Source organism: Anser brachyrhynchus, assembly GCF_964034855.1.
Source record: "Anser brachyrhynchus genome assembly, chromosome: 1".
Taxonomy (NCBI): Eukaryota; Metazoa; Chordata; class Aves; order Anseriformes; family Anatidae; genus Anser; species Anser brachyrhynchus.
Genome location: NC_137694.1, coordinates 41,312,463 through 41,334,457, shown reverse-complemented (window position 1 = coordinate 41,334,457; position 21,995 = coordinate 41,312,463). Strand labels below are relative to the sequence as shown.

The 21,995-nt window shown below is 44.3% G+C and overlaps 1 protein-coding gene across 3 annotated transcripts; it reads left to right on the top strand.

Moving 5' to 3' along the window:
- The first annotated feature begins 1,218 nt into the window (after positions 1–1,218).
- E2F7 (E2F transcription factor 7) lies at positions 1,219–21,084 on the top strand. Of its 3 annotated transcripts, none has more exons than XM_080575993.1 (12): positions 1,219–1,419; positions 3,402–3,677; positions 5,745–5,913; positions 8,121–8,402; positions 9,061–9,219; positions 10,255–10,392; positions 11,227–11,421; positions 12,068–12,152; positions 12,972–13,512; positions 14,381–14,648; positions 15,818–16,236; positions 17,508–21,084. In XM_080575993.1, exons 1-12 carry the CDS (start codon positions 1,333–1,335, stop codon positions 17,682–17,684), a joined length of 2,796 nt encoding a protein of 931 aa, XP_080432119.1. In that variant the 5' UTR covers positions 1,219–1,332; the 3' UTR covers positions 17,685–21,084. The 3 variants fall into 3 exon arrangements, with proteins under 3 accessions (XP_080432119.1, XP_080432118.1, XP_080432120.1); XM_080575992.1 differs by having other exon boundaries at positions 14,378–14,648; positions 17,508–21,009; XM_080575994.1 differs by having other exon boundaries at positions 1,220–1,419; positions 11,269–11,421; positions 14,378–14,648; positions 17,508–21,002.
- The last annotated feature ends 911 nt before the right edge of the window (positions 21,085–21,995 follow it).

Below are 21,995 nucleotides of genomic sequence, written 5' to 3'. Positions count from 1 at the left end.
GGAGAGCGCGGCAGGGTGGGCACCCAGCCCACCGATTTCTGTGCCCGAATCACTGTAGCGACTTGCAGAGAGCCTTAGCAGTCAATATTCAGAGACATCCTGAACCTCGGGCAGAAACTTGGTGACGAGTGCCGATGGGAGGCCCCAGCTCCGTCCCACAGCGCTGCAGGCCGGGCACACCTCGAGGCGCGCTGCGCTGCCCGCACAGCCCGTCGCTGATGCTGACCAGCTGCACAACCGTGGCACAGCATTTCGGCAAGTGCCTTCCTAAGGTCTTAAATAACTGCAAAGCCACTGTACTGGGGCTGCAAACACAGCCAGACCTGCCAACCCTGCACGGTCGCTGGGCTTTGGGCTTCCCGAAGCCATTCGTGTTCGAGCAGAGGGACGGACGGCAGCTCCGTGCTGCCAGGGGTGGGCACGCCGGTGGGCTCTGGCTGGTGCCGTGGCCTTCCCCTGCCAGTCCCAGCAACACCGGCCTGCCACATCGGGGCAGCTCTGTTTTTTGGGGCCCCCCATCTCTGATGGGTTCCTGGGCATGAGGGTGGCAGCAGCTCGCTTGTGCGTACCAAGCGCTGTGGCCACAAGTACGTGCCAAGGGAGTGCATCTAGGGAATTCGTTTTCCTTTAGATAGGGGTTTTATTTTTTTTTAATTTAAAAGAGGTTCTCTGGGCGTTTGTGTTTCATTCCCTTCAACGAGCCGCGGTGTCCTGGAACTTGCTGCTGGGCAGAAATTACAGCAGGCTAAGCGTGTGTACATTAAACCTTACAACTCCGACCTAAGGTTTACGTGCCCTGCACATTCCCATGTAAAAACCTCATTTTTTCTGCCCCCCAAACCCAACCGGTGACCACCTCCCAAACCACCCGGAGCCCTTCCCCCGGCCAGCAGTGCAAGGACGGGGCGGGGGGGTGGCTGCGAGCCGGGCTCCCAAGCAGCAGCCCGCCCTTGCTCCCGCCGCCCGGGCCGGGCCGTGTCGGGACGTGTCGGGACAGGCGGTGCCGGTCGGGAGCCTCCGCGCGGGAGGGGGGGGGGGTGCTGGGGGGAGGGGGGGGGTTGGAGCCGCCGGCTCCCGCGCGCAGGAGAGGCGCGGCGCGGGCGGGAGCCTCGTCCCGCGCTGCCGCGCGCCGCCCGCCCGCGCGCTGATTGGCCGGCGGCGCGGCCGGGGCTCCCCGGCGGGCCGCGCCTGATTGGCCGGATCGTACGAGCCGGGCCGGAGGGCGCCAGCGCGGGGCCGGGGCGCCTGGCGGGAGCGGCGGGCGGGCGGCACCGCGGGCACGGCTCCGGGCGGGGCAGGGCTCCGGGCAGGGCACGGCTCCGCTCCGCGCCCATGGAGCCCGGCGTCCTGAGCCTGCGGGACCTGGCGGCCGGCCGGCCGGGGCGGAGGGGCCGCGCGGAGCCCGAGGAGGCGCAGAAGGTGAGCGGGGCGCTCTGCGGGGGGGAGCGGCGGGGAGGGCGCCCCCCGGGGTGAGCAGAAGGGCTCGGAGAGGGGAGAGGGGAAGGTGCCGCTCGCCGCGATTCAAGCCGGTTGTGACACGGAGCCACGATCCGGGAGGCTGGTAGCGGGCAGGAGCCGCTCCCGCTCTCCCCGCCGCTTCTTGGTGTGGCTCCCCGCACGACGGTGGGAGTTTGGGGCGGTGGGACCGCGGGGCTGAGCCCCCTGCACCCCCTTAGCAGCAGCCCGGAGACCAGAGGCTGGGGGGAAGGAGGACCGTCTCCAGCGCAGGTTACGTGTGGTTTCTCTGCTGCTCAACGTGCAATTGCAAGGATACATCACATGCCAACGCTGTGGGAACCTACATCCCAAGGAGTACCATGGCCTCCAAATTGACCCCTATTTGTCGCAGCGTAGTATGTTACAGCTGGCTGCCGGTAATTGTAAAAGAAGATACTTGTTACATCCCTGTGGGTTATTCACAGGTGAACGTATGCAGAAGTTATACCGGGGCTCAGGACAAGATGCTTTCAGCGAGCCGAGTTTGTGCCCAGTGTGAGCACTACAGGGCTGCTGCTAGTAAAAGCCAGCTTCAGTTGCTATGAAAACTTCTTTGTGCTTTCCAGTTAGACTGCGCTTGATAAAATTATATGTGGAATCACCTGTTTGAATGTCTGTACCTGATAAAATGATACGTGGAATCACCTGTTCGAATATCTGTACCCGCTAGTGATAGCCAAATTGTTCCAAGTAAACAGCAAAACACAGGAAAGTTCTTACAGCAAACTTCTCACAGCAAACCAACAGTAACTTAATGTATTTATTTCAGGCAATATTCCATTTCAGAATTGGATCTTCTGCAGTACAAAATAAAGCAGTAACAGTACCCACCCTCAAAGTTAGTGTGTTAGACTTTTAAAGCTCAGCTCAGAACAAGTGTCCTGTTCATAGGGTGGTAAGTAGAATGAAGTGGTAACGGGACTGTAAGAACCGAATGTGCTCCCAGGGCAAAAAGGAGATGTGCTGCTTTCTGCGTGGACACTTCTGGAAGTCCTGCTCTGTGCCAGCTCCAACATACTTCCTGTAAAGAAAACCAGCATGTCCTTCTGTCTTCTTCATCTCCTTAGTCTCCGTGAGCTGTTTGCACTAACAGGCTAGAGTGAATTAGGATCTCCTGTTGCTCAGAAACTGATCTCTCAGCTACAGGATACCATTGATGCTTTCCCGAATGAGTTCCTTTAGATTAGTTGTTGATCATAGTGGGAGTTCTTGCAGTAAGAAGAAGGGGTGAAAAGACTGGCCTTCCTGTTGGACCCAAAGGTGAAAAAAGTTGGACTGCAGCTAGAGACTGGAGGAGGTTGCGCTTCATTCAAGAAATAATGAAAATCAGCTTATGAATTAAGCTTTTCCTTCCAGTTCTAGCTGTAGTCAAAGAATACTGTTAGAGAGACTTTCTTCGTTGTTTTGAGCAGCAGATAGTGCAGCTGCAAAGCTTGCTTCGTTTGCACACGAAGTTAAGTTAATTTTAGCTTGACGTCTTGTGACGGTCCAAGCTGTATTCCCAGCATGGCTTTTCACTGGGGACTTCTCAAGCAGAACACCGTGTCTTCTTGCCAAGCATGATGTGACCAAAGCACTCCTTCAGCTTCAATCCAGTTGGGTGATTTATGTTCACGGGCAGTGCTGTCTTGTAATAACAGTCAGAATTTTAAAGCCTAATAGGCCAAGTTTGACTGATTGACCTCAGCTTCTGTAATTCACAGTAGTGTCTCATACACACCGTCTCCAGTACGCTAGCATATAGAGTATTTCACTGCTTCTGATAAAGGCAGAAGAACTGTGCTAAATATAGCTTTGAGTGCCAAGGCATGAGTCACTAAGATTACCTTTGTAAGAGCAAATGAAATTGATTGTTGGACTGTTTTCTTTCCTGTTGTGTCTAAACAACATTTTGTTTTTAATAGGAAAACATATTTGATCGATCCAGGATGGCCCCAAAGACTCCCATTAAGAATGAACCAGTTGATTTATCAAAGCAGAAAGGCTGCACCCCGGAAAGAAATCCAATTACACCTGTTAAGCTCATTGACAGACCTCAGCCTGACCCCTGGACCCCCACTGCTAACCTGAAGATGCTTGTTAGTGCTGCTAGCCCCGACATGAGGGACAGGGAAAAGAAGAAAGAGCTCTTCAGACCTATAGAAAACAGCGAGCAGAACGACATATCTGATTCATTACAGGTGAGACTCAGAACAGTTCCCTTATGTTCAGTCGCAGCTCTGACCTTCCTTTGATGCTGCCTTGGTTTTCTTCCAAGTGGTCCTTTGCTCCATGTAGGAAATTGCAGTATTTTAAATCATTCCCAAAGGCAGATGCTTATACAACACTAGCTGACCAGTATGAACTTCAAAGATGAAAAGTAGCTGTCTTGGTGGTAATTGGCTTGAGACCTCTCAAGAGCCTGACGATGAATTGATCTGAGAGGATAGTGAAGGAAGCGGAGCTTCAAGTGGGAAAACAGCACAGCTCCTGGAGCTATTTTCAAAAAAAAAATCAGAAAGAAAATTGTCAGATCACTTTTAAACAGACACCGTGCTTGTCCACTGTACTACCATTTCCAGAAGCAATCAGACGCTGGTGCAGGCATATTTTTCAAAGTACTTTTGCAGTCTTATACCTTGTCCACAATAGTGGACAAGCCCCAACAGACTGGTTGGTTAAAGTCACTTCCCGTCTTTTCACTCCAGCCCCAAACTAACAGTTATACAGTATGGACAACTGTTAGGAAGATTTGTACATGCCAGGACTCAGGTAGTGGTGGGGTTGATCTCTGTCCTTGCTCGAGGGAGCGCATCCATGGAGATGATGTTGGATGATGATAAGTGTCGTTAGTTTTCCTCCCTCGTTTTTTTTTCCCCTCAACAACTTTCATCTCCTGGATAACTTCTTATGAAATATCTTTCACTGAGTATCTCAGTTAGAGGAAGATAGTTCTGGGGTCCTCCTTCTGAGAAACATCATTTGATAGGTACAGGTCATGCTACAAATACAGATATTACAACATCTGTGGTGACAGTAGTCTGGAGAAATCTCCAGTTTAGGTAAGTCACAGAGCAGCAAACAGTTCTCTGAAGATAATTCCTAACACAGCTTCAAATAAGTAGAAATAGCTGATGTTAAAAGTTAATCGTATTACTGATCCAAGCCAGTTACAACAGAAGTGTCCATGGACGTCAGGCAGCATTTTTAGGGTGGCTACTATAAAGAGTTCCCATGTTTTCTAGATAATAAAACCTACAATTAATAAGTTTCTGAACGTAAATATTAGAAGAGATGTGGAAGTGTTACTTTAAAAGTGTATAAACATTAAAGCATATAAGGTATACCGCTAAGCATATAAGGTATACCGCTATTTCTATAGTGTATGAACTCAAGGAATTCAGAGCAACAGCCTGCCATAAGGTCACTTAGTCAGCAGAGGACAACTAAGATCTCATAAGCATGGAAATTTGGGCTTCAACAGCTCCTACCACTCTCAACTTCTCTTTGCCAGACAGATTTTTTTCCCTTTTTTTAACGTAGAATCAAAGCCCCAAAATTAGCAGTGCAAAAACGTCATCCATCTTCTCATTTTCTTCAACTTGTTTAATAAACATACCTGTTCATGCATTTTTGCCATCACAGATTTTTTATTCCTGCAGGGGCTGAAAGACCATATTCATACCAGCTTATGAAGTTGCCTTAAGTTAACAGCTTGACAAAGTTTGATGTTCAGAGGCTGGGTGGTGCCTTTTGTAGCCACTTAGTATCACGCTGCCCCCTCCTCCCTACCCCAGCCAGCCCAGTTCCTTAATGTTAGAGGACCGCTGTGAAGGGCTGTAAAATCTCTTGAAAGTGGTTTTGCAGGAACACTTTGATGGTTTGTACGTCTAATTTATTAGATCAAGAGGTTTTTGAGGGAAAATTCCTTCTCCTCTCTCAAAAAGAAATTCTCCTTCCAAGTAGGATCTAGCCATCTTCTGGTTTGGGGTGTTTAGTCTTACTGGTCTGTTTCCTTATGCATAACCATTGTTCCATAAGCTTGCAGGTAAGAGTTTTTCAATAGAGATCTCATATGTTGTACACTGGGTTAAAAAGAGCTTGCAAGCAAAAGTGTGTCACCCAAGTGCTTGGAAGAAGACAATGTTGTTTTCCTTATTAGAAAGTCTGAGCTTGAATATTGATGTCATCTGAAATATACCTTACTTGGCTATGCCTTGCCTCTAAAGCTCTGTACTAAAGGGTTAACTTTTCTTTTTTTTAAACAGTATGATATGGTAGATGACAGCACGGTTGATGAATTTGAAAAGCAGAGGCCCAGCAGAAAACAGAAAAGCTTAGGACTCTTGTGCCAAAAGTTTCTAGCTCGCTATCCAAGTTATCCATTGTCAACAGAAAAAACTACTATTTCTCTGGATGAAGTGGCTTCAATTCTTGGTATGTATTACTGCAAAAATGGGGTAGCTGATCACGTGGGATAGCCCTACAGAATGGCCTTCAAAACATCAATCCCATTACTGAGTGTATTTCAGAGTCTGCCTTGGGTCTGGATGATCTTCTAATCATGCTAATCAAGAGCTAGAAATGCCTAATATTCCTAAGCGTCTTGATAATGCTACCGTTTTGAAATCTGCTTTCTGACAGCACTTTCTACTAAACAGATAAGTCCTTCAGCTGTTTACCAACGCTGCTTTCTTAAATTTTCAATTTGCTGAACACTAAAAGAGTTATGAGTTACAAGCCCTCCAAAGGGAGGACTAAAGCAACAAATGACGTCAAAATGGAACATTTAGAGAAACAATTGCAATCTAGTAGATACAGGAAATGAGCTGGGTTTACTTCATGAATTAGTAATATGCCTGACATTATATCTTCCATGATCTCATGGTTCATCAAGGTTATCTTAGTTTTAAATGCTGTCTTGTGAAGGGAGGCTACAAGGAGGCCTGAAAAAGTGGAATGAGAAAATGTGTTGTGTGGAGGTGGTGAGAATGTATGAGCCTATTTGCTGGGTCTGTTGTCAACTTTGGCCTTTTTTTTTTTTTTTTTAAATTATCTGAGAGGAGTAATAAAACCTGGGAGAGAGGACTCAGATCACAGCAATAACAAAAGGATCCAGGTCTGTGGAGAAGAAGGGCTTTATGGAATTGGACTTAAACTAAATAAAAATATTTTATATTTAGAATGTTATGTAACAGAAAAAAAGTAGCAAAATGAAATGTGTCCCTTTGGGGAAGAAGGAGAACAGAAATGTAATGTTCTCTGAAACTCTGGTGAGAAAGTCCATTTCCGTGCCTTGGTAATGGGAAGTGAAAATAGAAGAGGATTCAGATAAAGTAAATAGTTGAACAATTCCTTTAAAAAGTAGCTTTTTTTTTAAGCGGGGCTATTATTCCTTTGTATGTTTGCGTGTAATACTAGTACCCCATCCTTGTGTAGCTAACCATGAGTAGTGCATTGTCCTGTGTTGGGGGTGGCATTACCTTGCTTCCCTAAAGACTAGAAATCTTGCTTTAAAGCTTAGTACTGGTGATCTTACCTCCAAGAAAGGGATTTTTTTTGTTCTCGATTTGATTTTCACTTCCTTGCTTGTGTGCATCCACTTGATTCAGCAACCACAAAACCATTCACTGCTGATAGTGCTGCTGCAACTACGTAGGTCTGTGTTCACTGGAAAGCTGGCTATGGTAAGGCCACAGAGAGGACTGTGCTGCTGGTGCCTGATGGAAACCAGAATGTGTGTAGCAGTGTTTTTATAGAGTATCTTTTCACTCCAAAATCTCTACACACTTGGAAACACTCATGCATTGTTTATCCTAATATGCATTTGAAGCTGGTAAGTGTTATCCATATTCCCCAGATGGGTAAACAGATGCATCAAGGCCTTGCCTTCTGCAGGGAAGTCTTTCAAAACTTTCCCACTTAGCCAGCACTTGTTCTGCTCAACTGATGTTAATAGTGATGGGATTTCAGGTGCAGATACTGCCACTAGCTTGTTTCGTCGTACACAATACGGGTTAGTGTGTTATGAAACATAGCCATGCTTCAAACAGAGCTGGAAAGAAGTACCCAGGACAGTGAGCAGTTAGCCTGTTCCTGTTCAATCCCCAACCTTGCTCATACTGGTCAGGCGGAACCCTAGTTGGCCATACTTCGTCGATTTTCCCCGACCTAGGTGGCACTGAGAGCTTGTTTCTGCTGCAGGAGTAAGATTTTGTATCTGCCCTGTGTCAGTGCCAGGCTCAGAGCCTTTCCTGCCCTCACTGTTACACACGTGCCTGTGGACAGGTACATGCCTGAGCTCTGAAAAGAAGGGCCAAAGTGCTCTGAAAATCTGAGGGCAGTGCGAATAGATGTGAGTGAGGCTGAGCAAACCGCAGCCAGTTCTGAACACAGCATAGATGTTGTAAGCTGAAGTCACGGCGGGGATAGCAGCTAACTGCTAAAGAGCATCATACCATGGGGTTAGTCATACATAAGTCAGCTTTAATCGTGCAGATTGGGATGGATTTAATGTAATGTGTCCAGGAAAACAGTGAAAGACGTGTTACGAGTGTATATTGAACAGCCTGTGTTCAGCTTCTGCTAAAGAGCACGTTAAACTAGGCAAGCATCGATGTCTCTTATTTTTCTCACTTAAAAAGGAGTTGAGCGGAGACGAATTTATGACATAGTGAACGTCCTGGAGTCCTTGCACCTGGTCAGCCGCGTGGCCAAGAACCAGTACTGCTGGCACGGCCGGCACAACCTCAGTCAAACTCTGAAAATGCTTCAGGAGGCAGGAGAGCTGCAGTATGGAGAGCTAATGACCTTCCAGCACAAAGAACAGGACTTCGAGTATAAGCTTGGAGAGCGGAAAAAGGAAACTGTTCCAGATTCTCAAGACAGACCGTTACTTGACTTTTCAGAACCAGATTGCACCTCCGGTAAGATAACTAATGTGTGTGATGTGCTGTATAGACACGGGTCTCTTTCTCCAGTTTACTGTGTGACTCCCTTGCTTTGCTTTTAAATTAGATAGTAAACATATATATATACATATATATATATATATATATATATATACTGTTTGCAAAAAGGTGCTGAATTCTCTGCAGAGGTCACAAAACTGTCTGTGTTATGCCTGGCACTGGTGTCAGGACAGATTTTCCTTCTCTCCTCTGGAATGGCAGGAACTTCTGCCAGATGCTCCAGTTCTTCTTCCCTGCCCATACCTGGCAAAAAATGCTTTGTCCTGACAGAAGGTGACATGTTCCATTTGTCTACTATTTACGTGCTGCCCGTATAATGTATAGCATTTAAGTCCATTGAAACCACAAAATTGTAGTGGCACTGTGTAACATAACAGAATTAGCTTTGGAGTCTGACTTTGTCAAGGCTGTTTCTCTGTAAGCTTTAATTTTTAAGGTCTCTTGAGGGGAAACTCCGGTCTACATTACTCAGTTATTTGCTGCCTTTCAAAAGCTTTCTGCTTCCCAACAAGAAAATGCTGTAGTCCTTTTATGTGTGAGAAACCTACTTACTAGTTTTCTGTCTGTGTTGGATGATATATGCTAAGAGGCTTGGCTGTTGTTTGTAACGCAGCATCTGCGAACAGCAGAAAGGACAAGTCGTTGCGGATAATGAGCCAAAAGTTTGTCATGCTGTTCCTTGTCTCCAAGACCAAGATAGTCACTCTGGACATCGCAGCAAAGATATTGATTGAAGAAACCCAGGATACAGTGGACCACAGCAAATTCAAAAGTAAGCTGGCTTTTAAGAGACAAATCAGTCAGTGAGTAAAGAAAATGGGGGCATTGAACTGACACCAGTAGACAGCAGCAAGAGCGGGTCTGGGATCTTTGCTGAAATGTGGGTTTGTTTTTTTAATCGGAAATGCTAGATGCTGTAAATAGACATCGGGGTGGGGAAGAGTCAATTCGACAGTTATCTACAGGTTTTAGCTTGGGGATAATTAGAATGAAGACAAATCAGGTTTCTGATTTGAGTTTTTTTTATACTTTATACCTTGCTTCCTGTTCCTTTCTGAATGACGTTTCAGAACTTACTGAAATGAAATGCATTCTTTAATGGAATTGATGTTTCCTCTGCAGACATGTTACTTCTCACTCTGGAAATCTTTCACAGCTGGATAGCACAGTTTGTCTTTCAGTGGGATTTGGTACTTAGCTCCCTTGGATAACTTGGAAAAACTCAGCATTAATAAATAATTATGAACTTGTAAAAATAAAGTACTAGCACTTCAGTCTTAGAATTCTACCCCAGATGCCAGAGGGACGTAAGGATTTTAACTGGGTAATGGGTTTGGGTACCATATCCAGCTCAAACATGTTATTTATCGGAGTCACAGCTTTTTCTAAGGGTGTTTCATTTTTAAGACTGTAAATAACATGTGCACAGCTGATCACAAGAGGACATCCATGAGCCTCTTGCCCCTGTCTTTTCCCTTTATGGAGGTTGCTGCCTTTTCTGGGCATCTGGTGATGTAATCCTTCCCTGTAATCCCTCCCGTACCATTTCCATCAAAATGAGGTAGGCTGGCTTAAACTTGACTAGCTAAGCTGAATGAGCAGCCAAGATAAGAAGCAGTGACAAGCAGGTGGAAGTGGGAGCTGGCATGGCAGCCTTTATAGGAGGTAGCTCAAGTCCATCCCCATTTGATTTTACCGCCTCATCTGAGAGCTATGGTGATATTCTGGAAATGAAATTACTACATATATATGTACTGTGTTCACTGTAAGTGTGACCGTCTGTACTATTTCTGTCCTTTCCTGTTAGCAAAGGTACGAAGGCTGTATGATATCGCCAATGTTCTTACCAGCCTGTGCTTGATAAAGAAAGTTCACGTCACAGAGGAACGGGGACGCAAGCCAGCTTTCAAGTGGATTGGGCCCGTGGAATTCCCTGGAAAGATTGGTAAAGTGTGAAGCTCATAGCCCTTTGCTTTTTCATTTGACATTCCCTTCCAAATTATAAAAGGTTGTTTTCTGTGTGTAAAGAATGATCTGGCATTCATTGTCCACCCTGTGGTTTTTAACTGCTTGCCAGCTCAAAATTTGCTCGTTATACTTCCAGCTCGAAGGCTGGAGCTGTTGAGGGATATTGAATGATGATACTATGACTTGCTGGTATTTTTACATTGCCTTACCTAACTATGAATAATTGTAAGAACGGTAGAGCAATGGAAGATCATGCCGATGTCTCCAAATCTGTGTTCACAGATCTTCTGGGCTGCAAAACCTTAGTAATTGTCATAAGTAGACAGCAAGTTATTTTCTTAGCAAAAGAACTTGCCAAGGAAGAGCAGGGCTGTTTCTTGCACATGTTTCCTGATGGAAAGGTTTGCCTGTAAAGGAGGAGGTTGGCCAGAGCTTCTCTTGTAAGCTGCTGATTCTTGGCTAGAAGCCAGTGCAAAGGAAAGTCTTGTGCTATGGTATTTTCTACTTGGGTCAGGCCAGTGCCAGGACCAAGTGAAAGTAAAGCATAGCCTTTCTGCCATCTTTAGTCCCTTTTACCCTTCTGGGTGTACGCACTGGACTGTTGCTGCTGTCTGCAGCTGCCATGACATGGAAAGGAGGGAAGGCTTTTTCTTTTCTATCCATGCTCACTGAACTGTGCTCTACTTCAGTCTTGTGTGGTTTGGGGTGGCATAGAGATTACCTCTTACGGCCAAGTTTGCTAACATGGCAGAAGCCTAAACAGTGAGCTGTGTTCCTTGAGGGACTGTTGTACGAAATTGTATTCCTTCAGATGAGCCAAGAGGGCATAACCCATCATCTGATCCTCTACCAGGGGAGCAGAGAGGCGCCTGTGCCCCGTACCAGGCCTGTGCTACTGGGAAGCAAAGGTTTACACGTCACGCATCGTTTAATGGCACGCAGCCTTGTGAAGGGACCAAAAGGAAGGTCAGTTCTGAGCCCAGCAGTCCACGTCAGGAGAGGCAAGGTAACTACTAAGGAAGCATGTTTTCTTACATCCCGCTGGATCTACCCAAATGTGGGCCCACCAGTTTAAGGCTCTCGTCTGGGTGAAACAGCCTAATAAAATATATATGAATTACCCTAGGGAGGTGCCAGTAGTTCCGCTGCCCAGGCGATGAGACTTGTGTTCTGGATCTTCCAGGCAAGTGCATAAAGTTAGATGAGATGAATCTGGGTGACACTGCCTTGAATCAGCAGTTTATTTTCTGGTAAACATTTCCATTCTTCGCTAACTGCAACTTTTGTGTGGTTTCTTCTGTTGTAATTTGATATAGATGAAGAAGGATTCTTCAGACACAAAAGCTTGCTTTATGTTATGCTTCATAATATAGTGGAATTTTCTATAACAATCTAATGGAAAGCTCTTTAAAATGGTAAAGCAATTACAGGGCCTTTCACAGTTCCTTGTTACAGGAAATGATGATGTCAAGCACCCCTCCAGTGGGACTGAGAGTTGTGAGTATCTTGCAGGTTCTGACTCTGGGTGATTAGTGAATATTATAAAAATGTACCAGGGAATTAAAATTAGATCCGTTATTTTATGTGGCCATTATGAAAATATGCTTGGTAAACATACCTGTTACTAATTGAGTGCTCCTTTGTTCTTTCAGCCTATACTGTGAACTCAGATGAATATTGCTCAAAAATGAGAAATCTAGCAACCGTCTGTAGGCAGAAAATAGAGGAAGATACTAGGTAAGCCAGTATTACAGACTTCTGTCTAGTTACAGCTTGGTGCTTGTCATGTTTAGTTCAAAGTTAGTTTCCATTAATGGGACCAAGATAGCAATAATGAGACCCTAGCAATTTTCAGTTTTAATTCTGATACATCTCACTGTGGCTTGTTTGTTTTTTCTTTTTTTTTTTTAAGAGAGTCATTCTAACGTGCAAAAAGTCTTAATGTAGAATGAAACAAACTTATAAATGACATACCTCAAACTCCTTTGTTTATTTGTTCCTTTACTGTTCTGTCAAACCGTAAAACAACTTCACTGCTCTGTTAATTAAAAGCTTTCTTCATGAACTTATTCATGGCCAGTTTATACCTACATGTATTTGTACCATCGTCCTTTAGCTTCAGCAGTTGTTCTTTATCTCAGGTGTGTTTATATAGGGCATTCCTGCCTCATTTGACCTATTATTTAGGTAGGCTGAACAAATCACAATTCCGCAGAAGACCTCTTTGTCATCTTAGTGGGTTTTCTCTATACCTGTCCTAATTTGAATTCATCTGTGGGTGCCAGGCATATCTCCCTTTTGACCTTTTCTTCTCCTGTCAAGTGCAACTGAAAGCATTATTGTTCTGCCAAAAAACTGAGGAGTCTGCTTCTGTATAACCTGATATAATAAATAATAAAAAAAAGACACTCTTGTAAACTGTGTAAAATAAGTGGAATTTCCTGGTGAATGTGGAAATGTGGAAACATTTACTCTTAAGAATGTACCTAGTTGCTTTTGAGGATAATACATGGGTTTACTTTTGTACTAAATGTTTTTCTTTTTTCTTTGTTTTAGGACCAAAGTTTGTGCCACAGAAACAATACTAAATTCAGCAAGGAACCCAAGTATAACCTCACCTCTCTCCCTTCTTACGGTTCCTGGGGACTCTGATTTTTGTGTTAACCCTTTGCCTCAGGCGGTTTTCCCTGTGGTTCAGGCAGATGTGCCAAGTGTCTTGCTGCCAAATGGGGTCAGCAACCAAGCTCTACAACCCACCGCTCCAGCAGCCTCCAAAACAGAAAATGGAAAACCTACTCTGCTCCCCAGCCAGCCCTTCTTGTGTTTTCCCTCATCATCCCTTTTTATGTTGTGCGGTGGTCTTCAGGAAAATCTCTTGAGGGAGAACTTGCCTGCAGCAGGAGACGTAGGAAACAGGAGCGCAGAGGAGAAGGCCTCACCTGTGGAAGCTCAGGGTGCCGGCCCTCCAGCTGGCTGCCAGAAACGCAGCTCCCACGAGTGCTCGTCGCCCTCTGCACCTATAGATGATGAAGAGCCAGCTGCTAAAAAGCAGACCGTGGAACAGAGTGATGGCCCTCTCTCACTTGTGGTACCCAAGGTAAAGAAGGGAATTGCGTTATCACTTAGGCTTCCCGTTAGTGAGGGAAGACTTTGCCCAAGACAGTGTGTTTATAAGTGAAAATTCACTGCACCGCTCTTGTTACAGATACAAATGCTACTTCCCACATGTTAATACAATTATATGAGTGCTGTGTCAGCAAGTACAGGCATTAATTGGGAGAAATTTTCACACTGGGAGGGGAAAATGGATTGCGATTGCTTTGCATACTGAAAGGATTATCGGCTGTTCTTGGGAATCAATGCCTTGGTCCTTGTCTTCAGGCTGGCAGAAGGGACAAAATCAATGTGACTATTACTATTCATCTTCCCCTGTTTGCTTCAGCTTTCCCAGACAGCAGCAGCATTGCTTACTCCACTGAGCTACAGAAAATGTGACTAGCACTTTCCCCCTACTCTCCATCCTGAATCCCTCTCTCACCTGGTACTGCCCACAGCAGAATGGTGAGACAGGAGATTGTGGTGAAGGTGAAGGGTGTCAGTCTCAGTTCTTTTAGCTACTGAAAATAGGTGTCAGGCTTAAGGATGTATCACTGCTTGAATATATGCCATCTGAAACAGATGTTTTTCCTTATCAATAGAAATAAATGAATCCCCAAGCTCAGGTACTTCTTAACTACTGTTTCCAAGTACTGAAAGTGAACTGCAGCCCTGGGCACAGGAGTCAGGCATCACTAAAATTGCTCTTCAAACCCTCAGACAAAATCTTGAATGCAGTGACTTGCTAATCAGCTTTGCCCTGCTCTTGTACACAAGTACACATTTTATTCTTTAGCTGAGGAAGGTGTATGAGACATCATTTTGTATTTCAGTTTGGATGCCTCATTACCTCTGTTTTTCCTTAGAAGTCTTCTGAGTTGCACAAGGCAGATTCTACCCCAGGGAGCAGCTGTGCATCTGCTGTACATCTAGAAGCTTTTCATCTTGACCTCTCAAGTCCTGCTGCTCCAGAGACTGAAGACAAAAAGTCTACGAGCCCTTTAGATTCTCAGGAGCAAGAAAAATGGCCTAAGAATAAAGACCCCGACGAACCTTCTCCAGGAAAAGAGCACCCCTCTAAAGAAAATGCCAATCAACCTTTTCTGCCACAGTATCTTTATGTTCAGCCTACTGCTGGTAAGGACAGGCATGAGATCTAGAGGTACTCAACCCTCTCTATCTGTTCACTGAGCTGTTCAAACAGGGAGACCTACAGATAGGTCAATAAGTCTATAGTTGGCACAAAAAGTGTCAGCGGTTTTCCATGGCAGTTTAATAATAGCTCTGAATTCTCTTAACTCCATATGAACTGTTGCTTCTCTGAAAATGCAAGCTTTTTTTTTTTTTTGAGGTACACAGACCTTACTAGAGATAAATAATGTGGATTTTCTATGCTTGAATTATATGGGGAAAAAAAACTATCTGGCATTCAAAACTGGGGGCAGCTGGAAGACTAGATTTGGCAGAAAGGCAGCCAGAATAGTGCAAAAACATTCCTCTAAGGGGTCATCTGTGAATTTTGTACTTTCTTGTCATGTGAATTAGTGGGGTAATCCCACACAAACTGAGGCACTGAGAGTGTTCATGGACACATTAGGGATGGGAAGGAAGCAGCTGAAAATACTGAAAACACAGAATTTCATGTCCACCCTTTTTGTGACTGTGCTCTTGTGGCATGGAAGACTATTTTGTGGGAACACCATGTGGCAGATGTTCATGATTGCTGCTTTATTATTTGATTCCTTTGTCACAGAATGGGTTCTATGGGACTTCACGTATGTGGAGCGACTTATAGGATAGAGACCTTAGTTAGAAAATGTTGATCTTGGGGTTTTTGTAAAGTCTGACAAACAATTCAAAACAATATTTCAGCTGTTCTAAGGAAAATGAGCATCTTTGGGATGCTCAACCTTTGTGGAGGTTTTCCAGTTGCATTTCTTTTTCTTGTCAAAACCCAGTGTATATACTTCTGTACAGCATAGAATATGATTCCTGTTAGTTAAGAGTTTCTTTAGCCAAGATGTTAATTGTAACTCAAGTTAGAAGCAGAAAATAGCAAGGGTGTAGTTGGTGCTTAGTATGAATAAAGCAAATGGATGCAGAGATGGTGAACAGGCAGCAGGGGGGGACATGGAGGTAGGTAGGAAAAGGGGGGTTGCCTGAACAGCCAGTTTTTTCTTCCTGAGCAGCCTCTCTCTTTCTTTCTTCTGCTTTTCACCCTTCTCTCCTGTTCTAGATGAAGTTATAATAGCTTAATTCCAAATTTTTCAACGGTATTAATGCCCTTCTGTTTCTCTTTGGTTTAGGACTAAGCAATTTTAATTTCCTGTTCTCTGCAAACCAAGCTCCCGGTGCCATTGGGCTGGCTGCCAGCCAGTTACCTTCTCTGAGCATCCCCTGTGTCATGGTGCCATCAGCAGCCTTGGCTTCCTTCCCTCTCGTCTGTTCTCCTGCGATCCCCAGCCCTCTTTCTCCGGTTCCTGATGGCTCCTTCTCGGCTGCTGCCTCCATGAATATCAGCATGTCTGGCCTGGCATCGACAGCACCTGTTTTCATCGGCACCACGGCAATGGTTACTCCAAATGCGCCCCCCTCGGTGGATCCCCAGCAAACAGCTCACCCCGCTGTGCACCTGAGTCCTGTGCTTGCCAGGTCCTGCAGTACTGTTAAACTGGACTCCCCTGTGTGCATGGGGCATCCGGTGACCCTCCTGAAGCTGCAGCAGGTAAGACCGAAAGGTGACTGAATGACGGTGAAGCAGCAGCTCCAGCTCACTGGCACCGAAGTCAACTCGTGCTGCAGGCTGGTGCCTGTGCATCAGAGCAGCAGGCTGGCAGGCTGGGACTTGGTGTCCTCCACCTAACGTACACGTCCACCCGTACTGGTGGGAGGGCAGCGAGTTTTAAAAAAAAAACTTACAAGAACTTTAAAAGATAAAAAGTCTGGCACAAATAGGGGTAAAAGAGTTGCTGGTTGTTTTCCCTGAGATTTGAGTGAGTATTTTTTCCAGTTTGACACTGTCATTGTAAGCGTATCATGCAGGAGCTATAGGAAACACATTGTAGGAGGATTGTTTGTTGTATTTCAGGAGTTAACTGGCTAGAATCAGGTGGTAGTGTGCTGGGAATCCTCACCCCCAGTTCTAATCACTGTTCACCAAGGAATAGAAACGTAATGGCAGCATCAGATCAGAACTGGGGGAAAACACCAATTTTCATCGGTTTTGTTGAACCTTTTTGTAATGATAGTTTTAAAAATCTCCCATGGTAATAGGCTTTTAAAGTAAATAAACAAGGAATTCAAAAATGAAGGGCTCATCTAACTGAGGTACAATGATGATATAAAGCAGTCATGTCACGCTGTTACCTGGGTCTTCACAACTACTGGCAGTGACATTCTGGCACTGCTTTAGCTTAAATTTGTAGATCTGTGATGTGTTCTCCTATTTTCTAATGCAGAGACAAATCAAAGTTTTGGAAGCTTTATGACAGTTATTTTATGTTTATTTTGTTTAGACTTTATAAAAAGTCTGTAACGGAGCCTATCTGATTACAGATACCAGCATTAAAGGTAACAGTAGAGTGGCACTTAAAACAGAAGTGGCCTGGGTTTAGGAAAATTAATTTTAGATCTGTTTTGATGCTAGCAAATAACAAAAGTGAGTAAAACAATAAGGAGGAAAAAGAGCCATTTAAGCTAGAGGCCAAAATTGGCATGAGAATGAATGAGTATGAACTAGCCGTGAATACATTTAAGTTGGAAATGAGATGGAGGCTTTCAGCTTCACAGAAGTGATGTACTGGCAGACAACCCCAGAACAAAAAGCAGGGGCAAAGACCATAGCCTTTCATGTGGAGCTTCTGAAAGGATTGTGTGACGTGGTTTCCTATAGTAGCTGGGTACAGGGCTCCATGTCTACAAGCTCTCTTCTGTTTGCATGCTTGCATGTAGGCTTCGATAATTACTGAATTACTTTTTGTTTTGTTTCACAAATAGCCTTCGTCAACTCCTGTCACTCCCAAGAGTATTCGTCCTGCGCGTCATGAGACATTTTTCAAAACTCCTGGAAGTCTTGGAGATCCTGGTGCATGGAAAAAAGGTGAAGGCAGCCAGACCAGAAATGCCAGCTCTGTGCAGAGGCGACTAGAAATCTCTAGTAGCAGCAATGACTAACCCCACAGGTTGCAAAGGGTGGGCAGATTGTCCTAGGACACTGTATCCATTACAAGAGAACAAGCTTTTATCTGACAAGAGGAGCACGTTAAAATGTCACCCCTTTTGGCATGCTTCCCCATCATCTTTTCACCCACCAGTTCTGTTAACCTTCTTCACAAATCATCCTTGGTGGCAAAAACCTTTTACTTAATTGTTCTTCAGTACTGATTTGAATTCAGATGCTGTGCTTCACACAGCCTTGTGGGCATCAAATTGTATTTGTGGTTTTAATTTGGAAAACTCTCTTTGTTGCTGTGAGGAGATGCAAACAGATTTCCTTGGAGTCCCCATGGGTTCTTTGTTCATGGTTTTAAGTGAGACGTCTAGCACTTATCTGGGGTAAGCGTGTTTTTTTGTTTTTTTTTACATATACTCTACTTACCCTGAGTAAATCTGCGGTGAAATTGATAAACTTCTACAGTTGCAAGAGCAACTGCGTCCTTAGTTCCAATCTGTCAAACCCTGCCTCTGCAGTACAGCCTCTTGCTATTTATTTTGTACGTTAGAGTGGGAGCTTCAGAATAACAGATTTTCTCAGGGTAGGATTACTTGAATGTCAGTTGATTGTTGTACAATTTGCCCAGCACTTGTGGTTAGGAAAACCTAATAATAACACAATATGATTGAATGTATACATGTGAAAAATGTTAAGACCAAAATAACTGTGAATGTTAACATTTTTATAGTTATGTTAACGAACTGCGTTGTTCCTTGGGTTTCTTTCTCCTAATCTGAGCAAAAAGTACAAGGTAGATATAAAGAATACAGAACCTGATTCCTTAAATCAGTTGGACAAATTAATTTGAGAATGTCAAGCCACTGGGAGGGCAGTGCTAAGATTTCATCTACCATTAAAAATATGTTCTAGTCTTTATGACTCAGGAACACTTGTAAGTCATTAACCACATGATTAGGTTCAGTTTAACCTGAGTCTACTTAAGTCTCCTTAAGTGCCTACTTAAGTTGATTTTAAGTAAACCCTTAAGGGGTATAGACTGAGGTGCCTAGCTGTTCACTTATGGGAATTTTGTCACTAGCTAATAGTGCGTTTGAGTGTACTTGGAAGACAAGGGAGATCTTACGTTTTTGGCACATACCTATCTAAACCATAAAAAGAAGCTGAAAAAGAATAGGAGCCATAAATTTTGGAACTGGGAGAAAATTATCCATCCTCCTTATGAGAAGATAAGGAGGAAGAAAAGGGCATGTATAACACTTAACATTCAGGGTCCTCACATAATGGATGGTGCTATTAATAATACAGGACATAAGAGTTAATGCTCTTATGCTTTGGTATGTTTTCACTGGTGTAGCAGTATGCTGTTAAATTTGTGCAGTTTCCTCTTTGGAAGACAGAAAGTGTTGTTGACATCATGTTACTCCAGATTTTCAGCAAACACAGGGCCAACATTGTCAGCTCTTCTGTCATGAGCACCAACTTTGTGTTGAATGGTACTGGTTTTCCAAGGGTAAATACACTGTGATGTGCTACTCGGTTGGTCAAGGGAGGCTAGGACTGGCTTTGGGGGCTGGGGAGTTGGTAAGGTTTTTTATTTTTATAATGAAATGTTATTAAAATGGAATTTAAGAACGAATTTTAGTAAAACTGGGAGCTGAATAATGTGGCCTTATCTTAGAACAGACCAATAACAGCCTTATAAGGAGAGCTGGTTAGCCCTCATTGAAAGAAAGTCTCTATAGCAGAATTATCATAGGAAATTTCAGGGGTGGTAAGGAGAAATCTTCAGACCGCTAAATTTTATTTTTTATTTTTTTTAATTACACTACAGTTGTGAAAGTTTACAATTTTTGCTTCTGAATTATTTCTTCCTATACCCCCACTTAAATTTAATTTCATTTTGAAAAAGGAACGTGTAACTGGCACAGTGGTGCCACTGTATTTCTGCTAACATACATTTGTTGCCATTCTGGCTGGAAACATGCTGCTGGGGTTCTGGGTGACATGATGGATATCGATTCTCCAAACCTTGTTTTTTCTCTTCACCTCTAGTATGGTGCAACTTTTTAATGAAATGGCAGCTGGGAGCTGAGAGGAGGATTTGGCTTAAGTATTCACTCTCTGCTCCAGTTGAAGCATCATCACAAAAATTGCCTCCTTGTGTCAGTTATGTTACTCTGAGTCATAACTAACCTAACTATACTTGAAAATGCAGGAGCTGAAAATGTATCTTCGGTTTCCAATTTCTGCTTCCACTTTTGAGTTTCCGTAAATACAGCAGGCCTGGAATTGAGGATTGACTCCCTCACAATCAAAGCTGTTTGATGGGCTGCTGTTGTGAAAGCAGATTTGGGTCTGGGAGAAGAAGGGGAGTTTACATGCTGTTCTGTTTTTGTCAATGCAAAATTCTCACTGGAGTAGGTGGAAAGGAGTGATGGAGCAGCAGGACTGAAGCTTTTGGGTGATGTTGGGAGCAGTGCTACTTGCAGCACCTGAGCTGCTGTACTAGACTTGGCAAGGCAGAAGGGTGGGTTGTCATGAGGGAATGAGTTTACATTTACCTTCACTGAAAGCTGAAAACGTAAATTAAATTAGTAACAATTCACCAGCAAAGTAGCTTTGGAAAAGCAGAATTTGTATTTGCACTGACAAAAAGTGCATGCCCACGATGTTCTGCAGGGTTTATAAAACCTTTTGGTTTCAAGACAGTTGTTAAGGAGGGTGAGCGTGTAACTTATACTTGAATCTACCTGCCACGTTTACATTTCTGATTATCTTTTGTAAATTGGTGCTATTTCTGTATTTAAAAAGCTGTATTTTTAATGTAAAGCTGCTTCCAGTTTGTATCTTTGCACTGCTAGTTTAATATAGATATTAATTTTATTGCTGCTTGTAACTGTCCTGCTTTTCCTGCTCTCTTGCGATCTTTCTAGCTGTTTGCATATAGCTTTACTCCAATCACACTGAGTTGAATTTTTTAATACTATCTTTTAGCAAAATATTAAACTTTTACAGAATAAAATGGAACTAAAAACAAGGCTGAGGTTGTGATGTCACTATGGAGAGCATCCTTGAAAAGAAATGTCCGTCTACCATGCATTCAAATTAGCAGTCACTGTGGAATCTGAGCACTGAATAAGTAACCCCAGTTGCTTTGACATTCAGCTTGTATGCTTAGCACAAGAATCCCCTTTCAGCTACTGCAGGTACAAGGACTACTGCAATATAAACTAACAAAGTCCTGGAGCTGGCTAAGAGAAGGGCCCTGGCCCAAAACCATGCAAAGTGACCCCACTCTCTCCTTCTATAGTATGGGACAGATGTCAGTGCCAGGATATCACAATTCAGAAGCTGTAACAGGTTGTCTAAATGTGTGCCTGGGGCCTATCACCCACATGCCTTCTGGCATGAAAGCCTTACTTCTGTGCAATGTAAAGGTCAGGAATAACAGCAGTAAGCCACATTTCTCAGCAGGTTGAGGTTTTTTTGCGAGCATTTTCTCAGAGGTGTCTAGCAAAAGCATTGTTCATGTTGTAGATGTGACCAGGGTACTCTTGAACTCATTGTCATGGGAAAACACTAAACTTTGCTTTGGTTCAGACTTAAGTTTCTTGTCTGAAGAAACAATGAAATGTAGTTGTCTATTTCTCACACATAATATAAGATTGTCAGCAGTGATGTTTAGAGGCGGATATAACATTGACCCTGTGCAGATAGTTTTCCCAGCTGTTTCTAGTGGTGACAGTACAGTGGACATTTGGGAAGACCCAGGACCTGAAATTTAAGTGGCCAATCATTCAGCTGGTCACCCCAGACCCCCTTTTTCCTGTGTCTGGGAGTTTCCCAGGAGCAGAAGGGCCTGGGACTGGGCTGTGGGTAGGGGCATGAGCCCAGGCACTGTCCACCGGGGGTCCTGCCCCACCACCAGCACCCTGGGGCTGCCCAGGGCACCACTGCTGTCCCTCAGCCCCAGGTCTCCACAGGATGGCAGCAATGCCTGCCTGACTGCCGGGCCTCAGGCTTCGAGGAGCAAGGCAGGCCCTGACGCAGACCCATTGTTCCAGGGGTGAAAGCCATGGTCTGCTTGTGCATGCTCACTGACCATGAACTGCTCTTAAAAAAAAAAGAGTTTAGCTCATGGGGCTGCATGAGCTGAGGTGGCTGGGGACAAGGCTGCTGCGCTCAATTTGTGGCCTATGGGCTGCAGAGGCCTGCGCAGGCACATGGCACAGCAGAGACAGGGCCATGCTCACCCACGGCCTCGCTGTCGTGTCTGTGACTTGAAGAAGCTGAACAGGGACCAGGTATCA